This window comes from Carcharhinus amblyrhynchos, chromosome 25, assembly GCF_965287045.1.
Source record: "Carcharhinus amblyrhynchos chromosome 25, sCarAmb.v2.hapA, whole genome shotgun sequence".
Taxonomy (NCBI): Eukaryota; Metazoa; Chordata; class Chondrichthyes; order Carcharhiniformes; family Carcharhinidae; genus Carcharhinus; species Carcharhinus amblyrhynchos.
This window is the reverse complement of record NC_137348.1, coordinates 30,866,288-30,888,507: the sequence shown is the minus strand read 5'-3', so window position 1 is coordinate 30,888,507 and position 22,220 is coordinate 30,866,288. Positions and strand designations below refer to the sequence as shown.

The 22,220-nt window shown below is 43.7% G+C and overlaps 1 protein-coding gene across 1 annotated transcript in view; it reads right to left on the bottom strand.

Moving 5' to 3' along the window:
* pappaa (pregnancy-associated plasma protein A, pappalysin 1a) overlaps nt 1-15,643 on the bottom strand; it is a 329,950-nt gene extending 314,307 nt beyond the window's left edge. The window contains exon 1 of the mRNA XM_080212189.1: nt 15,241-15,643. Coding sequence (XP_080068315.1) covers nt 15,241-15,643 — 403 coding nt within the window. The remainder of the gene's footprint in view (nt 1-15,240) is intronic.
* Between the last annotated feature and the right edge of the window lie 6,577 nt (nt 15,644-22,220).

Here is a 22,220-nt window from a genome sequence, read left to right as displayed (position 1 = left end):
TGGTAATGCTAACATGTGCTGGAATTATGTTACTGAGCTGAATCTTACAAACGCAACAGCCGTCATTCTATTATTTTTCAGTAAGTGCTAAATTGAAACAACAGGTGAAATACTAAACTCTGACAGGTTGTTTTCTGCAATCTATCATGTATAAAATTCATCAGATATATTATGTAAAGGTGCGCAAATTCATCTGGATGTTTTGTTTTCTATTTTAATTGAATAGCTTCCTCCCCATAGGAATGAAAAATACTGTCCATTTGAGGCACTTCTTAAAAGATAGCCAAGTGGATAATGTTAGCGAAAGCAGAGTGAGTTGCACTATGCAATGGTACAACTAGAATGCTGAAGCATAGTCACGTCACTATGGACTTTAGAATCATCTTTGCCCAGAAAAGATGCTACATTTGATGGCTCTATGGAGGTGTCATCAGAACAAGCAATGCTAGAAATACCCAGCAGATCAGGCAGTAACTAGGGAGCAAGAAACAGAGTTAGCATTTCAGGTCAATCATCTGACATCAAAATGGAAATTTCTAATAAGAGGTCATCAACCTGAAACCTTGGCTGAAATTTGTCTTTCTCTCTTCGCTGCAAACAGAAAATCCGGTTGACCGTTCAAAGGTCCATTGAGCTGGTGTGGGAATTTTTGGTCTTGGGGCATGTATGGTTGGGGAATCCTGCCCACCAACTCAGTTTCTCTCTCCCCGTTATGTTGCCTGACCTGTTGAGTATTTTCAGCATTTTTCGTTTTTATTTCAAATTTTCCACATCTGCAGTATTTTGCTCCTGAGTGGAGATGTTGACCTGACAAAGACAGAAAGCTGATGGGTGTGTCAGTTGTGGTAGAGTGGCAGTAAGACCAAAATTTACATTCAGTATTGGCTTTAAGGTTTCCAAGTTATATATGGATTGGACAATAGTTCTATTCTATGAAAAATGGACTAACTTTAAGAGAGGTGCACCATTGTCAAATGTTCATTTTCTACATCATGCATTTCTGGAACATCGATTGACAACTTGACACAATTTAATACATAATTGTAGGCTGCCTCGAGTTCACTGTGGCCACATGGCCGCCAAAACCCAGGTAGAAACGTTCAAAACTTAGTTTAATAATGATTCTTATATTTAACACAGAAAGGTGATTTGCATCCTGGTTTGCCTGACCCCGAGCCTCAGACTCGATCCTGTTGGATTTCTTGATGACTATCTCATATTGATAGCCTCTCATATGGATCTTCCACACATGTGGAAAAACAGTCTCTGTATCCAGTATATCAAAGCATTTTGTAATTTTAAGATTTCTGTTAGATTACCCCCCACAGTCTTCTTTTTCAGGAGATAAAGAGACTCAAGCTAACAATAGGCATGATTGATGACACAATTATATTGTATTATGAAATGGGGTATTCTCTCTTTTGTACATTAAGATTATGTAGAGTTTTATAGGGACATAGAAAATAGAAGCAGAAGTAGGCCATTCAGCCTTTTGAGCCTGTTCCACTATTCATTTTGATCATGGCTGATCATCAAATTCTCCCTTCCCCCCATATCCCTTGATCTCTTTAGTCCTAAGAAGTATATCTAATCTTTTGAAATCACACAACACTACAGAACTAACGCACAGAATAAGGCCATTCAGTCCATCAGATCTATACTGGTGTCTGCGATCCACCTGAGTCTCTTCCCATCCTTCTTCATCTCAGCGTGTCAACATAACCTTCATCTACTGATTGAGCTTCATTTTAAATGCATCTATGCTAATTCACTCAACAACTCCATGTGAAAACGTGGTAAAGTATATTTGCAATAAATGTTACCATGGCAACAGTGGCACTTGAAAATCAAAATGATTTTTTCCATAAACATTAGCTGCTACACAAGGTATCTAAATTGGCACATAATGGGGAAGTTAAACACATCTTCGTGTTAAAACAGTAGACACACCCACACATCAAAACCTCTCATTAACCTCTTGTCCCTCGCACGAGAAGCTTCATTGCAGCTCTTATCTTATGCTGGCCTTTCATCCTAACCTATCAATGAAATAAAAATAAACAAACTGATAGAGTTGATGTTGTGATTTCCAAATGTAATATCATTTTGTACAATTCATTCAACCGTGTTTTGGAATCTGTAAGGGATAATTTAGAGGCCAGACAGAACAGTTGAGTAGCTAAATAATGTATTGTAGTATGTTCAGGCGATAATGAATGCTATTCATTACAGAAGGGGAAAAAAGGGAAATGCATTGTCCTCCTTCACAACAGAAAATACTTGAAATCACTACGTATGGCAAAATATGTCATTATGCCTAGGGTGGTAGCACACTAGCATCAATCAGGAAACTGTGGGTTCAAGTTCCACCCAGGAATGGAGCATAGAAATTTTGGTTGACTGTCCAGTGCTGTGCAATCTTTCAGATGAGACATATTAAACTGACACTCAACCTGGCGTCTCAGGTGTACGTGATTTTCCCATTGCATTGTTTTGAAGAAAAGTAGGGAAATTATCTGCAGTGTTCTAAACAATATTTATCCCTCCTTCAACATCACCGAAACAGCTTACGTGGTCATAGTGGGGAGGCAATGACGCAATGGTATTTTCACTGGACTAATAATCGAGAGACCCATAGTAATGCTCAGGGGATCTGGGTTTGAACCCTACCAAAGCAGGTGGTGAAATATGAATTCAATATTAAAAGAAAGTCTGGAATTAAAAGTCGAATGGTGACCATGAAACCGTTGTTATTTGTTGTAAAATCCCAATGGGTTCACTAACGTCCTTTAGGGAAGGAACTCTGCTGTCCTTACCTGGTCTGGCCTACATGTGACTGCAAAACTACAGCAACGTGGTTAATTCCTAACTGCTCTCTCAAGGGCAATTAGGGATGGGCAATAAACGCTGGCCTCGCCAGTGATGCCACATCCCATGGATAAAAAAAAATTATCGCATTCTTGTTTATGAGAGCTTGTTGTGAACACATCATGTGCTCCTAAAATCATAGAATCCTACAGTGCAGAAGAAGGCCATTCGGCCCATCAAGTCTGCACCGACCACAATCCCATCCAAGCCTTATCCCTATAACCCCATGCATTTACCCCAATTGGTCCCTCCTGACACTAAGGGGCAATTTAGCATGGCCAATCCACCTAACCTGCATATCTTTAGATGTTACAACTTTGACCACATGTCAAAAGTACTTTTTGTTTTTGTCTATAAAGCACTTTGGGATATCTCAAGGTTGTGAGGGGCATTAACAAAAATGTCTTTCATTCTTTTTTTTCCTTTCAAGATTGAGAAAAAGCAAAATAAAGTTTTTTTAAAAGTTTATTTAGTAGCCACAAGTAAGGCTTACATTAACATTGCAATGAAGTTGATGTGAAATTTCCCTAGTCGCCACACTCCTGGCGCCTGATTGGGTCAATGCACCTAACCAGCACATCTTTCAGATTGTGGGAGAAAACTGGAGCACCCGGAGGAAACCCACACAGAGATGGGGAGAACATGCAAACTCCACACAGACAACTTAGATAGTCATGTCGTATTAATGGAGTTTTGGCAGTGAGGATTTTGATGGAATGATACAGGATAACTACAGTAAACTGTGACTATCTAATGAGAATTCAATATGTTTCAAGTAGTGAGACACTTCCTGATGGAGATGGTCCCATCCTGAAGAAGATGCTCCCATTTTATTTTGGATTTGTTTTGCTTGCACGTTGAAACAGAACAAATACAAATCCAAACTTTGAAAACTTCAACGTGCAAAGCAGTTGTTCAACTGATAGCCTGAATTATTTTTAAGTTTATAAATGTGGTAAACAGCTGACTAGACGAGTGTACATGTGGAGTTCTGCTCTCCCTGTCTGGAGTGTTATTTTGTAAAGCTACACCCATATCACTGGCATCTTCAATCAAAGTTACCACTATAATGTAAATGTTTTGTTTCACGGCCACCTCCCTCACATTATCTCTGAGATGAATCTCAGTATTATCTGCTCCAGTTCATGTGTATCACAGAACTATTTTAACACTATTATACCATTGGACTAACTTACAAAAATATCTCCACTTACCTGGAGAAAATGGTCATATTTTTCCAACTTGCACAACAGCCTAAGTAAATCCCAATAGAGTTTAACGTGACTTATTTTGGAGACAGTTATAGAAGGTCATAGAATCCCTACAGTATGGAAGGAGGCCATTTAGCCCATCGAGCCTGCATCGACAACAATCCCAACCAGACCCCATTCCCATAACCCCACTCACTTACCCCACTAATTCCTCCTGACACTCAGGGGCAATTTTTTAGCACGGCCAATCCACCTAACCCGCATGTCTTTGAACTGTGGGAGCAAACTGGAGCATCCGAATGAAACCCATGCAAACACGGAGAGAATGTGAAAACTCCACACAGACAATCACCCGATGCCGGAATTGAACTTGGATTTGATTTGATTTGATTTATTATTGACACATGTATTAGTATACAGTGAAAAGTATTGTTTGTTGTATGCTATGCAGATAAGGAATATCACTCATAGAGAAGGAGAGATTGCAGAATGTAATGTTACAGTCATAGCTAGGGTGTAGAGAAAGATCAGCTTAGTGCGAGGTAGGTTCATTCAAAGGTCTGATGGCAACAGGAAAGAAGCTATTCTTGAGTTGGTTGGTATGTGACCTCTGACCTCAAATGTCCCTGGCACTGTGAGGCAGCAGTACTAGCACAGCGCTACTGTGCAATTTTCACTGAATTCAAAGAGAGTTTATGATATTTTTTGTCAAACAATGTTATTCTGTTTTCACAAAGTCAAATACACATGGAAGAAGCCAATTAACACGTGTGATTCATATTTATTTAGGCCCTAGCCACCATCAATTATCTCCTGACCCATTCCAGTGTGTTCCTCTATTCCGTTTTCCAGAAAATCATCCAAAAAAATCATTCTTCATGCGAAGGAAACAAGACTCTCATGTCAGAATTTTCTTTTAATTTCTTTATACCTGCGCCCCTTTATCTAACAACTATAATTTAATTTGAAGCAGTGTACCAGGTTAAGTTTCGCTTTTCCTCATTTTGTATTGTCTCTCTTTTAAGATTGAAGAGTCTTAAGTTCGACTAACTTTTCCTCATTAATCAGTCCTCAGGCACTACGAGCGGAATTTTCCTGTCCCGACTGCCATGGGAATCGTAGGGTGCGGGACAGAACCATGCAAAGGTCCATTGACCCTAGGTGGACTTTTCCAGTCTCGGGCAAATGCAACTGAAAAATCCCACCCGAAGGATTAGTTCTGTGGCTCAGGCTCAGACCTGCATAATCTTATGGCCACATTGTTCTTTATCTAATCAAGTAATGTTGAATCTCACCCACATTCTTGTGAAGGGAAGATTGATTTTACCAATATCACCACTGATATTTATATGTAAAAATTTGGTACAGTAATAATAGGGGGGTGAACTGGATTAGAAACCAGAAGAACCCATGTTAAATAGTTGATTGATAGGGAAAATATAGAAACATAGAAACTAGAAGCAGGAGTAGGCCATTCAGCCCTTCGAGACTGCTCTGCTATTCATTTTGATCATTGCTGATCATCAAATTCAATATCCTGATTTTCCCCATCTTCCCATATCCCTTGATCCCTTTAGCCCCAAGAGTTCTTCTTAAGATCAGACAATGTTTTGGCCTCAACTACATTCTATGGTAGTGAACTCCACACATTCACCACCCCCTAGGTGAAGAATTTTCTCCTCACCTCAGTTCTAAAAGTTTTACCCCTTATCCTCAAACAATGATCCTTAGTTCTGGACTCCCCCACCATTGGGAACATTCTTTCTGAATCTGCCCTGTCTAACCCTGTTAGAATTTTACAAGTTTTGCTGAGATCCCCTCTCACTCTTCTAAACTCCAGTGAATATAATCCTAACCAATTTAGTCTCTCCTCATATGACAGATCTGCCATCCCAGGAATCAGCCAGGTAAACTTTTGCTGTACTCCCTCTGTAGCAAGGACACCCTTCCTCAGATAAGGACACCTAAACTGTTAGTTGTAAGGTTCTTATGTGATAGAAGTGGCTATAGTCCTTAATTTGGCACCAATTAACATTCTTAGCACAGAAAGGCAGCATGATTGCTGAAGGGAAATGGAAAATTTGCACTGATGGAGCAGCTTATCACTGTTTTATATGGGAGTTAAATAAAAAGCAAGCACCTATAAGTTTTTCCTTATCTCTTCGATTGCCAACTAAAAGCTATGAACCTAGTCAATATGAGGTGTTGGGCTAATGAGTCCCAGAGGCTGCCACATCTGAATTTGACATCCACACATATGGAGGATAAAAAAATTGATGGAATTGTAAAGACACAGAGTAACACAGTTCTGTACTTGTGTGAATGGAAGATGAATTTCATTCATGCGTGAACACATTTTTGTTATTGCTGTTTAAGTACAAGAATGTGAGAAATGAGAGCAGGAAAAGGTTACGTGGCCCATCGAGCCTTTTCATTATTCAGTTTGATCATGGTTGATTTTTGGGATTACAACTCCTTTTCCTGTTATTCCGTGAGACCAAAATCTCTGTCTATCTCAGCCTTAAGTATATCCAACAATGGAGCATCTACAGCTCTCTGGTACGGAGAATTCCAGAGGTTCAAAACCTCTTGAAAGTTAAGAAATGTTTCTTCATCTCAGCCCTAAATGATCGGCCCTTTATCCTTCCACTGTGCCCCATTGTACTGGATTCCTCCGTCAGGGGAAACAACATCTCAGTGTCTTGTCAAGACTTGTCAAGAAATTGAATTTATTCAAGGCTGTTTTTTGATGGACGAGGGACTCAAGGGTTGGGGAGTGGGGAGGTGGGAGTGAGAATGGTGAGGGATGGGGTGGACAGGAAAATGGAGTGGAGACCTGAACCACATTTCACTGAATGTTGGAGCAGGCCCAGAGAGCTTACTTCTGCTCCTTTGTCCTATTAGCTAATATTACAGCTCACTATCACTGTCCAGTGATCTCTACATATGGAGATAAGCTTATCTACAATTTCAAACTGGACGACCCTGTTTTTCAGGGTGAGCAATCTGTTCACTGAGAGATAATTGAAAACCAAATAATCTGGTTTGCAGTTGCCTAATTGGAACATGGCAAATGTAACCTAGCCTTTCAAGAAAGGAGGGAAAGAGAAGATAGGGAACTTCAGGCCAGATAGCCTGACCTAAATCATCTGCAAAATGCTGGATTGGTTAGCAAGTCATAATATGATCAGGCACAGTCAGCATGATTTCATGAACGGAAATCATGTTTGACAAATTTCAGAGAAAACATAGAATCCTACAAAACAGAATGAGGTTATTCAGCCCACCGAGCCTGCACTGACAACAATCCCACCCAGGCCCTATCCCTTAACCCCACATTTTTATCCTGATAATCCTCCTGACACTAATTTAGCATGGTCACTCAATCTAACCGGTACATCTTTGGACTGTGGGAGGAAACCAGAGTACCTGGAGGAAATCCACACAGGTACGGAGAGACTGTGCAAACTCCACACAGTCACCCAAAACTAGAATTGAAACCAGGCCCCTGGCACTGTGAGGCAACAGTGCTACTCACTGTACCACCGTGCTGCCTATTTAACAGAATATTTTGAGGATACAAGTAATAAGATCGCTAAAGGGGAACTAAAAGATGTAGTATACTTTGATTTCCAAAAGCCATTGGATAAGACACCATACAAAATGTTAATGCGCAAGGTAAAGGCCCATAAAGTTGAGGGGTAGGAGTCTGATTTCAGTTGCCTAATTAGAATGGAGCAAATGTAATGCACTTATTCAAAAAAAGGAGGGAGAGTAAATAAGAAACGACAGACCAGATTACATTTCTCATCAAGCCCCTTCAGAATCTTAAATGTTTCAATAAGGTCATTACTTTTACTAACTCCAGAAATTACAGGCCCATTACCCAACTTCTCATTATAGGACAGTCCTCTCATCCCAGGAACCCATACAGTGAGTCTTCACTCTTCCACCTCCAATACAAGTATATCCTTCCTTAAAAATGGATATCCAAACTGCATGCAGTATCCTAGATGTGACCTCAACTAAGCTGCGCACAATTTTAGCAAAACTTTTTTTTATACTCCAATACCCTTTCAGTTAAGGCCAACATGCTATTTACTTTCCTAATTGCTTGTTGTGCCTGCATCCTTACTTTCTGCATTGCTGGTATGAGTACGCCCCACACTCACTGAACATCTAGATATGCGAGTTTCCTGTCTTTTAAAAAAATATTCTGTGTCTATTTTTAATGATCGAAGTGTATAACCTGACACTTCCCCGAATTATACTCCATCTGCCACCTTATGACTCACTCACTTAACCTGTCTATCATTCTTTGCAGCCTCTTTACGACCTCTTCAAAATTTAGAGGTGGGATTTTCTGGCCACGCTCGTCCCAAGACTGGAAAACCTCATCCGAGGTCAAAAAACCTTTGCGTGGTCCTGTCCCGCCCAATACAATTCCCATGGTGGGTAGGATGGGAAAATTCCGCCCTATATTTCTACCTATCATGGGCAAACTTAGATGTATTACTCTCTGCCCCTTTGTCTTATGTTGTTAATATGGATGGTGAATAGCAAAGACCTGAGCACTAATCCTTGCAGAACTCCAAAATTTACAACCTGATAACGTGAATTTGCCCCATTTATGCCTAGTTTTTGGTTCCTGCTGTTAACCAATCCTCTTTCCATGCTAAACTCCAACAGGCCCAACCTGGTCAATGTTTCTCAGTAAGATAAGCTCTTCCTTCCAGGAATGAGTCGAGTGAGCCTTCTCTGAACTGTTTCTAAACACAATTATATCCTTTTTCAAATAATGAGACCAAAGCTGTGCACAGTACTCCAGGCATAGTCTCACCAAGGCCCTGTTCCGATGCAGTCAAGCTTCCCTACTTTTATATTCCATTCCCCTTACAATAAACACCAACATTCCATGTGCCTTTCTAATCACGAATTCCTGACACAAACAAAACCACCTCCCCTCCACTCCCACCCCCTCCCATCCTCCCAGCTAAGGGATACTAAGGCCAATCATGCAGTCAAAATGCTTGCTTAATATGGGATTTCTTTTCACTTGGAAATGGACATTTCTTAATGTCTTTATCATCTGATGAATTGCTAAGATTCACATTGAATGGAAATCACTGTGCTTCCAGAATTAGTCCTGGTGTAATACCTACTCTGGATTCTGCAAATCAGTTTTGTTCCCAATAATTCTAGTTATTTTATTTCCAAAAATTCACTTTAATTTGGGGAGGAGGTGGTGCAGTAATCCAGGAACCCAAGGTAATGCTCTGAGGACCCAGGTTCAAATTGCACCACGGCAGATAATGGAATTTAAATTCAATAAAAAAAATTTGGCATTAAGAATATACTGATGACCGTGAATCCATTGTTGATTGTTATAAAAAACAATCTGGTTCACTCATGTCCCTTAGGGAAGGAAATCTGCCATCCTTACCTGGTCTGGCCTACATGTGACTCCAGGGCCACAGCAACGTGGTTGACCCAATGCTCTCCAAAATGGCCGAGCAAGTCACTCAGTTCAAGGGCAATTAGGGATGGGAAATAAAGACTGGCACAGACAGCAATGGCCATGTCCCATGAATGAATGAAGAAAAAAATTGCCAGTAGGGGAGAACTGGCATTTTGGTTTCTTTCCTTTCATATGATGTGGGTGTCGCTGGCTAAGCCATTATCTGTCGCCCATCCATAATTGCACTTGAGAAGGTGGTAGTGAGCCATCTTCCTGAATTGCTAGCGTCCATCTATAGCAGGTTCACCCAGAATACTGCTGGGAAAGGAGTTCCAGGTCTTCCATCAGAGTGAAGAGACAGCAACATAGTCACGTCAGGATGGTGGGTGGCTTGGAGGGGAACTTGCAAGTGGTGGTGTTTGCATGCAACTGTTGCACTCATCCTTCTCGGATGCTGTCTTATGTTTGGAAAGTGCTGTTGAAAGGTCCTTGGGAAAGTTGCTGCAGTGCATCCTGTATGAGGTATAGACTACTGTCATTGTACATTGGCAGTGGAGGGAGTGAATGTTTAAGTTGGTAAATGGGGGCTGTTTTGTCCTTGATGGTTTTGAGCTTCTTGAGCATTGTTGGAACCTCAGCTATCAAGGCAAGTGAAACATATTCCACCACAATCCTGACTTGTAGATGGTGGACAAGATCTGGGGAGTCAAGAGGCAAGTTATTCACCTCAGAATTCCCAGCCTCCAACTTGCTCCTTCCATTTATATGCCTAGTCCAGTTTGGTTTCTGGTCAATGGTAACCCCAAGGATGTTAATTGTGAGAGAATCAATGACGATAATGTAAGTGAATGTCAAGGAGAAATGGTTGGATTCTTTTTTGTCAGAGATGATCACTGTTTGGCGTTAGTGTGGCACAAATGTTACTAACCTCCACAGCTCAAGCCTTAATGTTGCCCATGTCTTCCAGCATAGGGATATACACTGCTTTGGTATCTGAGGAGTGGCAAATGGTACTGGACATTGCAAAATCATCAATGAACATCCCACTCCTGACCTTAAAATGGAAGGAATGTCATTATTGAAGGTCGTTGACTACTTGAAATTTAGACATTGGATGGGATTTTAGGGCCTCGTTCATCCCGAAACCGTAAAATCCCGCTGGAGGTCAATGGATCTTTCCATGCTCCGATTCGCATGGCGGGCGGGCCAGTAAAATTCTGGCCATTGTGCAATCTAAAGTTGGTAGAATGGGCTCAGAAATGAATAATGTATATATAATGTATGTTTCAATTAAACATAAAAAGGTCATAAAGACTCAACAGGTCAGTCAGCGTCTGTGGAGAGACAAACCGGGGTATTCTTCCGTCCTGCCTGCCACGGGAATCATAGTAGGAGGCGGAGGGGAAGCTGACCACGCAAAGTTCCACTGACCTCGGGCGAAAGTGGCCGGAGAATCCCACCCACTGAATTAACATTTTGGGGAGCGATCTTACTGCCCTGCTCGCGCCACGCTCCCGCTGCAGCAAGGACGGAGATATTGGCGACAAGCCAAATCTCCGTTCACTGCAGCGAGATGGGAAAGTCCCGCCGGCATAAAAGGTCGGAAAATTGTGCCTTTTAAGTCCAATATGACTCTTCTTCAGAGGAGTTCGTCTCTGAACAGTCCTGATCGACTTGAAATTCTGTTTTTTCTCCCCCCCCCCCCCCAACTGGTGGTGCCAGACCTGCAGGCATATTTCTCAGGATTGTTCCAGCGCAGAAGGGGTCCATTCGGCCCATCGTGTCTGCACCTGCTGCCCCAACGAGCAACCCATTTCCTGCCATTCTCACCCCCTCTCCCCCACCCCCTTGCACAGACTTGCTTTTAAGAAAACACCTCCCATTCCCTTTTGGATGCTTCCATTGAAACTGCTTCCACCAGACTCTCAAGAAGAACATCACATCAGGTCTTAAACCACTGGCTGTGTGGACAGAAGTCCCAGCCCTGTTCTGTGTCTGTCTCTCGACTTGCAGCGTCCCACTGTATTCTGTTTGTGTGTGGAGCAGGTTTGAATTTCCCGCCTTGAGACAGACGAAACCAAATGGGCGGTTTTCTAAGCGGGGGAAGGAAGAGAGATTCAGCGAGAAGCCTCCCCCCCCCCCTGCCCCCGCCTCCCTCCTTCCCCATCCAGGCGGGATCGCAGCCCACCAGCCGAGTGGAAGAGACAAAGGTTTGTTTCAGAGAGAAAACGGCAGCAGCAGCCCCGGACCCTTTCCCTGTGGTCTGTCCCTGAGTTTCCTTCCAGTCTGCGATTGACAGGGAGAGAGAGAAAAAAATAGCCCGTCTCTCCTCTCTCTCTCTTTCGGAGTGTTGGCTGGATCTGTTTCTCTCTCTGTGTGTGTGGATCTGTGCTGACACAGAGAGGCAGCCGCTCTGAACAGCATTGCTGGGTTGTAGTTCTGGGTGCCTGTCTGAGAGGAGGAAGGGGGGCACAAGTGGGGGAGGAGGGGGACGGGGGGGGGAGATGTCTTTTTCACACCAGCCACCCAAACTGTAACATCAACACCGCTGTTATGCACCCCAATGATCCCCATTTCATTGTTGCTGTTATTGTTCAGTCTCAGTTAGTGTCTCAGCACACGTGTGTGTGTGTGTCTGTTTAGGTTTACACTCCCTGGACAACGATATCTCCTGTGCCGGGGGCAATAAGGGAACCGAGTCCCTCCTGGGAGTCAGAGAGGGTATTTTACGCAGTGCAGGACATCTGACAACCAAGAGTGAATCCTTCATCATGTGGCTATTGCATTCTGTCCCTGTACTGGAGAATTATTGACACTTGTTCGTGCTGGCTGTTTGGAATAACCCATTTTTTGCTGGGGTTTTTTTTAAACTATTTTTCTCCCTGGTGTCTTATGAATGTGATTCCATGTTTGTGATGATTTCGTCTCGGCTACAACAACACGCCTCCACGTTAAAGCTTGCCCTCTGTTGAAAAGTGTCAGCGGCTGCAGACACTAAACTGTTGCTTTCTAAAGCCAATTTATATATATATGTATATAAAAACCCATTTCTTTCACTTGCCCGCCCTCCACACACAAAAAAAATTCCCCAAAATTGAAATGTTGAATTCCGAAGCTGCCGACTTGGACTGCACGCCCACCTAACGCTGGCCCCCCGAAGGGGGGGCGGGGGGGCGGGTTGGAGGAGGAGGGTGTTGCACAATGTGACACTGTGACCTGATCAGACCTTTGCAGAAGGAGCCTGGAGAATACACGCAATTCGGGCAGGGGCTTTTTTTTAACTGTTAAATAAAACGGTAAAACCAGCCTCCCCCTCCCTCCCGTACCCGCGCATATATACAATCAACCTGGTTTATTTGTTTAGTTTCCCTTCTGGCACTCATGTTAAGCTTTCCGGCTCAAAAAAAACAGCTAATACATGAAAGGTAAAGCGGGAAAACCGAATGGTGCAACACCCTTGTAACTGACAATCCGCCCTCTAAAGATGTCTCACCTTTTACCCCAAATGTTCTCTCTTTCTGCTCTGATAAGATTTTTACACACACACACATATATATATAGTCCCATTTTAAACCTGCTCATGCCACCACAGTAGATGCGTCCCTGGATCTTTCAGATAGCAAATAAGACAATTGGTTTTGGACAACAAGACAAACGATTCTCACACGTTCCCTGTGTTATCTCGCCACCCAACGCGAATCTAAATAGATCTAACGTAATGTCAGAGCAGAACGTGGAAAAAAAATAGAGGAGACTCTTGATTGAACATGACATCATTCTGCAAAACGGATTCATATCATGTCGGCGTGCACAGCCCCGCTTTAAAATGATTAGTTCAGTGTATGTGTGTGTGTGAGAGAGAGATGGTGTAAACTGCCTTTCAAGTAAATCTTCGCCCTTTTTTTTGGCTGGAGCTATATTCGCGCCAACTGTTACAAACACACACACACACACACACGCTTCGGAATGAACGGTGGGAACATGAGAGAAATGCCACAGCTCTGCGTGTGAAAGGAGATTTGACCTGTGGAATGCTGCTGCTTGTACGGGGCGGGAGGGGGGGGAGCTGATCTCTGCCCCCGTGACAGGGGCGAGAGAGAGGGAAAGATTGAAGAGGAAAAGGAGGCAGAGAAAGAGGAGGGGGGGGGGGGGAAGCGGGGAAGGGGTTTCATAGATAGTATCGGCCCCCAGCGCAGACGTAAATAATAATGTCCACATTGAAAACAGGATTACACATGCTATTAGATAACAGATCATCTCTCGATCTCCAAATTGACTGGGTTAAAGACGGCTGTGTTAACAAATCAGCAGCCTCCCCCCCCCAACAAGTGCTTATTTTTTCCTAAAAATAATTGGATTAAAACTACATTTATTTTGTTTCATAGACGATTCGCCATGTATTGCTGTTTCATTTCTCCACGCTGGGCTTTTGTTTTTTTGTGCTCGCCCCCGGGTGTCACAAACGGTGAGATAGTTGCTACAAGCCGATTTAAGCAAAGACAGCGAACCGTCAGACAATCCGCCGCATCTTCATTAAATGAATGCACCGAGTTTTTGGATAGAGGAGGCTGGGGGAGTGAGTGGGTAGTGGTCGGGAAGAAAGCCTCCGGTGAATTTCCCTGCTGCTGTTGGGGGCGAGGGGGAGGCAGCCCCTCTGCCGCGCTCTGCTACTCTCTGGGTTTGTTTTGCTTTCGCGAGTTCAAGGCAAAACATTGTCCCCGGTGTTTGTGCCTGTGGGATTCTTGCAGCCGGGGATTACGCTCCCTGTTGGCTGGGATCGGGATCAAAAAGCTCCCGGCACTTTCACTGTTACCGCGGGCAGAACGACACGCCCTCACTCAAATTTATATCTCAAACCATTCATAGAATCAGGAGCCTTAAAGTGGCACCGTTACGCACTGTATGTGTGTGTGTGTATGCGGGTGTGTATGTAATTGTGCGTGCAAATGTATGTATGTGTAAATTGTGTGTGTAAATTCGTGAGTAAATGTGTGTGCAAATGCGTGAGTATAGTGTGTGTAAATGCACGTGTAATTATGTGTGTAAATGCATGTGTAAGGATGTATGGATACATGGATACGTAATCGTTTGTGTAAATGCGTGTGTGAATGTGTGTAATTGTGTGTGTAAATGCGTGTGTGAATATTTGTGCAAATGTGTGTAATTGTGTGTCAACTGTGTGTGTGTAATTGTGTGTAAATGAGTGTGCGCGAATGTGTGTGTGTAAATGTGTGTGTAACCGTGCATGTGAATGTGGGTGCGCAAATATGTGTGCGTAAACGTGAATGTAAATGTGTGTGTAAGTGTGTGAGAAGACGGAGAGCGAAGTCACATCAAACACCAAAGAAAAATGCATTTAAGAATATGTAACAATTGATTTGATGATAGTAAAAGCGACAGCAAGCACACAGGGAAGATGAGCTGTGACAGTGATGGCTACACTGAGGATTAGGAATTGAATAAATATATTTAATCTTAATTGCAATGTTCAAGTTAAAGTTAAATATTACGTTTTACTATTGCCCTGCGAGTAAGTCTCTACACACATTTCTAACAAATGCAAGGCAGACCAAACAAAACTTGTGCATAAACCGCGTGTTATAACTATTTACACCTCCGAAGTTACTTTGAGGCGTTTTTTCGCTGCTGTTATTGTGAATGTTAAGTGCGAGACATCTCTCTGGTCAGCTGGGTGACACTTACCTACGATGACAGCTGGAGACCGCTGCCCTCCTTCAGGTTTGACCCTTACTTCCACAGTGAACCTCCGCCTGGGGAGCTCGGTGCTGCTTCGGAGGCGCAGCTGGTTGCCTTTCCCGGTGAAGTACAGCAATCTGCCCTGGCTGCCGGCGTGCGGCGGCGGCGGAGGAAGCAGCAGCAGCCGGGGAGGGTGGTCCGAAGCTGGCCGAGGCACTGCCCGCTTGCCACGGGGCAGCCTCGTGCCACACGATCCCGGGGAGTCCGCCCCGGGACCAGCCCGGTGATCCAGGGACAGGAGGAGGGCACGTCTGGAGCGCCGGAGCCGACCTGCCATCTGCCCGTCACACTCCGACCCCATAGCCAGGGCTAGGAGGCAGAGAGCGGGTAGCGCACTCCAAACTTGCATCTTCTTTCCCAGTCAATACTCTGTGTCCCTTTCACTCACTCCCTGTCTCTTTAGACTCCCCCCCTTCTCTGTCTCTCTCTTTCCCTCTCTCGCTTACAAGTATCCTCTTCTGCCACCTCAATCACAATGATCCGCTACACAGAACCTGTTTTCTTAATAAGACACGACCCCTTTCCCTAGCCGCCCCCCTCTCTCAAACACGCACTGAAACAGAGATGGATAAACAAGAATATGCTAATTTATTAGCCTGCATCAACTAAAGCACCACCTTCCTAATGTTCCCAGTGAAAGGATTCTAGTAACGGTAAGGCTGACTAATCAATCACATTGAAAACACTAAAATTTCCTGTTTGGATCCCTCTACACACACACACACACACACACACAGAGCATTGGGGTGCCCTCACCAACACTCACACACACATATACATAGCCTTTGGGTCTATTTCAGACCTCTGACTTTCTCCAATATAAGATTCAGTAACAATTGAGGCAGGGAAAAAAATAAAACTTTTATTATTTTATATAAAAAAATGAATAGAATTTAACGTGAGGTCGCGCCCTGAGATGTGTGACTTCTAAACCAGAGGTGACGTGCTGTTTTGTTTTGTTAACGTGCTGGAAGGGGGAGAGAGTTTCTTCTTAAAAACATCTATTTTTTTTTGGAATTCGCGCGTTTTGCAGTTGTGGTAGCCCTAGAACGGTGTGGATTGTATGTGTGTGCTGGGTTTCTTAACCAGAGGTGGCCGGGAAAGCTGCTGCTTGTTTTGTGTGTGTGTGTATATATATAGATGAATGTGAGATTCGGGACGGTGTTCTGGGCTTTCAGACGCACTCGAGCTCCCTCCAGATGTTGTTGCCTGGAAATTTCAGTTCAAACATGCCGTGTTGAGAGCGGTCTTCATCAGATTGCGGGCAAGTTCCGAGACTGAAGCGGGGGGGGGGGGGGGGTTGTAAATGTTTCGGGGTTTTTTTGTTAAGGAGGGCATGTTTTGAGGTGAAATCTGTTCTTCAGTGAGACCAAATCCTAACTTCATTTGACCAGTTCGCTCTGATAGGGAATGGGTTATTCTCAATATATCACCCCTCCCCAATCTTCACCTGAAGCATTTCAGTGGCATTTCTATAATACATAAAAAGGGGAGGGGGAGCTGTTTTATTTTAGAGATCTGGATTGGAAGCTTGAGAGATGAGCCAGATTTTGAACTTGTGAAGCGTCTCACTTAATAATCCAATTACTAAAAGGAAAAGGAGGAGGACAAATGGGGGGGGGGATGTGCATGAGGGGGGAATGCATATGATTTATTTTAAATCCTCCAGGTGGAAAAGCTAGGTGGGTTAGGGAGGGGGAGTCTGCACTAGTTTTGGCATCCCTCTTGTATTAGCCTTCTGACAGCCAGCTCCCTCCCTCCCTAACCCAACTGCAAAGGTGGACTCTAACGCCGCAGTATTGCACTGGGGAAGGTGAGGGGGGCCGGGGGGGGGGCGCTTAGGTTTCTCCGGACGATGTGAAAGTGCGGGGACTTTGTCACGACTTTCAGAGACTGCGCCTGCATGCGACTTGCCCCGGCGAAGCGACAGCACTTGTGAAGCTTGGAGGCGCCCCGTGTGAGGTTTTGGAACCCACCCATTCTCCGGCTCCGGTACTTGCATTGGTCAGAGCCGCGTCCCTCCCACACCGCCAGCCTCCAATGCACACCGAGGAATGAAAGGGAAATTGATGAGAGCCCAATGAGGCTCTCGTCATCTCTCTATCTCAAACAGGCTGGGATTTGACAGCGGCTGGGAGGGAGGCAGACACTCGGGGGGGATGTTTAACAATAGTTTAAGAATAAGACAGAAACTCGGTACGCCACACCTATCCTTTTGCCCATGTCACTTACCCCTGTGAGGGTGACGAATCCGTTATCCCCATGCAACTCATTTCGCTGCAAGCCCCAGTCTCTCTAAGAACGAAGGTGTTTCCTTCTTAGTGATGCTACCATTCATTTCCTTCCTTGCCTCCGAAAGGATTTGCATTGAAATTACCATCCGACGATTTCACCAGTAAACGGTTGGTTATCAAAGTTAGGGTGAAATCTGTTGGCAGGTGTTTGCCGGGGAGGGTTGTCGGGGGGTGGGGGTTTGGGGGCTATCCCATTCATCCGTCCAGCCTGCCTTTCACTTCAGGACAAGATAAAGCGGATTCTGTTTACCAATTGTGAATGAACTCAGCAAGTCCTGGCAGCAACACACACACACACACACACAGTTAAATGTTTCCAGTCGGTCAGCCGCTTAGGGAAGAGTCACATTAGACTGGAAACCTCAATTCTCTTTCTCCACAGGTACTGCCGAGTTTCACCAGCATTTTCTGTGTTTTTTTTAAGATTTCAAGATTTCCAGCATTCGCAGTAATTTGCCCTTATCAAGATTCTCTGTCAGAGAGTCGGTACTAACTCGATGGGCAGAATGGCCTTCTTCTGCACTGTATCGGGACTCTGTGACTCATCCACACTTTTAAAACTGGCACTTCACATCCTGACTTCTCAACTTGTCTTAAGGGGAGTTTGACAATTCCCAGTCTAACCTTTTTAAGTCTTGGGGTCGTGATAAGGACTAATTGTCCCCTCTGGTGATATCTTCTGCGCGGCTAGGAACTCAATTTGTTCCAATGGATGAATAACAAGATGATGTTTAATTTTATTTCGATGAAATGCTTTCCTAAGAACTCCTAGCTCAAGGTATTTTCACCTTGAGTTTCGAAGTATTTCTCCAGTTTAACTAAGGAAACTTGCCCCCACCTCCGTGTTAATGGAGCACTTTAATATGAGTAACTCAGAGGCTCCTCCAAGTCCGTTTTGCAATTATGTCATTCCATCCACCTTTCCAAATATGTGATATAAACAAAAGAAACCAAACCACTGCCAGTCATTATTACCAAGAAATATTCAATAGTAGACACGTTGTAATAAATGAACAAATTCCAAAGAGGTAGCAATCTTTGTAACAGTGTCCAGAAAACTTTATTGTCGTTTAAATTCTCTTGCAATTCGTCCAACGGGATTATACATTGCAGACTCGGTGAATGAATTATGTTTGTAAACGCTGCCACAACTTAGCCTGCCAGCTCCCCTCCCACCTCCCCGCATACCTATCGCTGTCAGTGACTGCTTCGGGGCTCCCACTTCGCTGAGTATGTATTAAGGAACTGAAGGGGATCAAAGACCCGGTGGTCTCCCCCCCCACCCCTCCTCCCCCGCCCTCCCCATCGCAGTGTCCGACCGGTTGGCTTGGCGAGATGTCGGGATGCCAAAGGCTGCTGATGTACAGGATGCTTTGGGATGAGAGCGCTGAGCTCATTGAGCTTCGATCTCAGTGATGACTGGACCTGGGCAGTTCAGTGAGTTATCATTCATTTGAAAGTGGCAGGCTTCTGAGCTCTCCCACGCAGATTTTTTTTTTAGAAAGCACTGCACCCCTTCCCATTTCCATGTAATTCCCTCCCACCCATCCCCATCCCCCCCGGCAGTGAGTCACCTCCTCCACTCAGCGCTATTTGGGTATGATCTCAGACTGCAGAACTGGGTGCCAAGCCTGCGGGGGCACCGAGAGCAAGTAGAATTTCCCCCAGAACCCTGGGGGAAACAAGATTGCAAGGTGCTGAGCGTCCATCAATTGCGGGGCACATTTCTCATCCCAGTAGTTTGAACTGGAAATATGAATATTCACCAATTTAATCCCCGAAAACTCTTCAAAAAAAAAGTTGACCTGCGCAAGTTTAATCATCATTTATTTTGGGTGCGAGAATGAGATCAGAATGCAGCAGTCTCCGTGAATGGATCGGGACAACTAACAGAATAAATTGTTAAAGGGGGGGGAACGGAACATCAATGGGAACAACTGACGTCGTTAGGCAGAGTTTTCGGATGTCCCCCCTCATTAGATTGTGACCACGTGGAATTTATATCACTTAATGTTTTAAAATAAAGGTTTCTGAATTCATTCTCCCCAGCACTCTCCTCCTGTGATGCTCAATGCTTTATCGATCACTCCTAGTGCCGGTGTGTAAATTTTTTTTTATTTTTGCTCACATGATTTACCATCATTTTCACCGAAATTCTACAAGTTTCCCCCTCCTTTTGAGTATTAATGTGTCTCCCTCCCTCCCCCAGCACCTCCCCCCCCACCCCCGGCACATCACCTGGAAGAAAATTTGCAGCCTCGTACCAGGTTAGCAGCTCAGTGGGCACACTGAATTTTGAATGGGGTTGTCCCAGTTAAATAAAATGATGTGGGCTATCACCCCATAAACAGAAACGAGCTGGCAATTTAACCCCTGTCACACTGAAACTTTTAGTGGTGGCTTGAAGCTGCGTCGATCGATATACATCGAGTTTCACAAAACACCATGGAACTGAATTGATTTCACTGGATCCATCGTATGAAATGCAAATGCGCCTTCCTATTACAGCAATAGCGGACTTAAATAAACTTTTAAGTGGCGCAGCTATATAAAAAAAATTACAATGCCAAGAATACATTCGGTTTCTAATAAAAACACACAAAGTTAGTTCTTTGACAGACCTCCCAGGAGGCTGGGGCTCGGAGTAAGCCCACCTCCCCCCCAAAAAAAAATCCAAACGGCATTAATAATTATAACATCTGTTTTTCTTAAAAGAACGACAAAGACTGACTTTTAAAGAGTTTTTTTTAAAGTCATTCTCACTGACGGAATGACTTCGACGCTGCGAAGTTGTCCTATTTGTCACTGAAAGCTACTTGGAGATACAACATCTGGAACTATGTGCAAATGAAGAAATCCTCCCCGTTGTCCCCATTTGGGAAAAAGGCAACACTTTAGGTGCGTGGCGGAGGTTACAAATGAATTGACGAGGACTAATAACTGGGAGGGACCTGCCTGAACTGTGTGTTGTCCAGGGCAGAACAGAAAGGAATAAAAATAGTCAGCATGGTGAAACTGGTGCATTGTAACCCGTGCATGCCATGAACTTCCCCTTACTGTTGCAAACTGAATAATGGACAACCTAACTGAGTGTTTGTTTTCATTACAATTTTCCGTCGTCGTGAAACGCATGTGTGTATACTTTTGTTTTGAAGTCTCAAGGCGCACTGTATGAGGTGACACAAATCAAGTAGGTCACTTGACAAATGCAAAACGCGGTTTTGTAAAACAAATCGTTTCAGTGTGGACCCGACCTGGATTTGGTTTGAACTGAGACAAATATATTTGTTAGACTGGAGGCGGGCACTATGTAAACAACGTGCCTCTGGTGAAAGAGTTTGCAGCCTGGCCTCAATTAGAAATATATTACTTCCCTATGATTGTGATTTAATGAGATTTTTTTAAAAATTGCAATTGTAATGATTTACTCCAATTGTAGACCAACAAATCACTTTATTGCCCTGCATTGTGCTGCTAAATAGCACACTGTTAACTCATCAACATTCCTTCTTTAAACTGATTGAATCATATGAAGTTCCTTTTAAATGCACAATTCAAACTTTTGAATTGCAACTTTTGAACAGCATATACTTTTAATTCTTACATGTTACAGTCATTTAGCATGAATGAAATTTCACATTGGATCAGTAATATTTAGAATTATAATGGAGAAACCAGACCAGAGCCAATGGAGGAAAAAAAGGAATAATTTGCCATTGATATCATTTTAGTCCAATTAAGTAAAATCATTTTTTTCAGACTGAAACTGAAATAGAAGGTGAAAAGAGCAATTTCTTTTTCATTCTTGTCTGTTATCAAGCATGGGAACGGTACATGGGATGGCATGGTAGCACTGTTGTTAGCACTACTGCCTTACATTGCCAGGGATCCAAGTTTGATTCCCGGCTTGGGTCTCTGTCTGTGCAGAGTCTGCACATTCTCCCTGTATCTGCGTGGGTGTCCTCTGGGTGCCCTGGTTTCCTCCTACATCCAAAAGAAGTGCTGGTTAGGTGCATTGATCATTCTAAATTCTCCCTCAGTGTACCCGAACAGGTGCCAGAGTGTGGCGACTGGGGGATTTTCACAGTAACTTCATTGCACTGTTAATGTAAGCCCACTCGTGACACTAATAAACAAACTTTAAACATTAAGTACTGAAATGAGATGCATGCCACAGTAACATTGATTCCACCAGGTCAATAAACCTAGGCAGAGTTTGCAGCAATATGAAATATTAAATCTGTCCGGTTGCAAGTGTATCTCCAGGTATTGGATATTAGACCTCACAGAGTGACTGGGTCAGCAGATGAGGAAGGTCTGAGATGTGAGTTAAGTAACCACAACTGGCGTTGCAATGATCACATTGTGCCTTAGGGATCCTGAGCAGAGGATGACCAAACCTGACCTGACTCTTATTCTTGACTATTTTGCTGGAAAAAGTGCGTGTGTGACTATTGAGTGAGAATGGGATTAGCATCGACCCACTGTGTTTGAAAAGCCCAATCAACAGCCACTGGTAGGCTTGCAAATTGAATTTTTTATATCATAGTTTTTTTTTCTGAAAGTGGCATTTAAAACTATAGATTTCCTCTGTGTTAAAGGAGTCATGTTGGCTCTATCCTGTAAATAGAT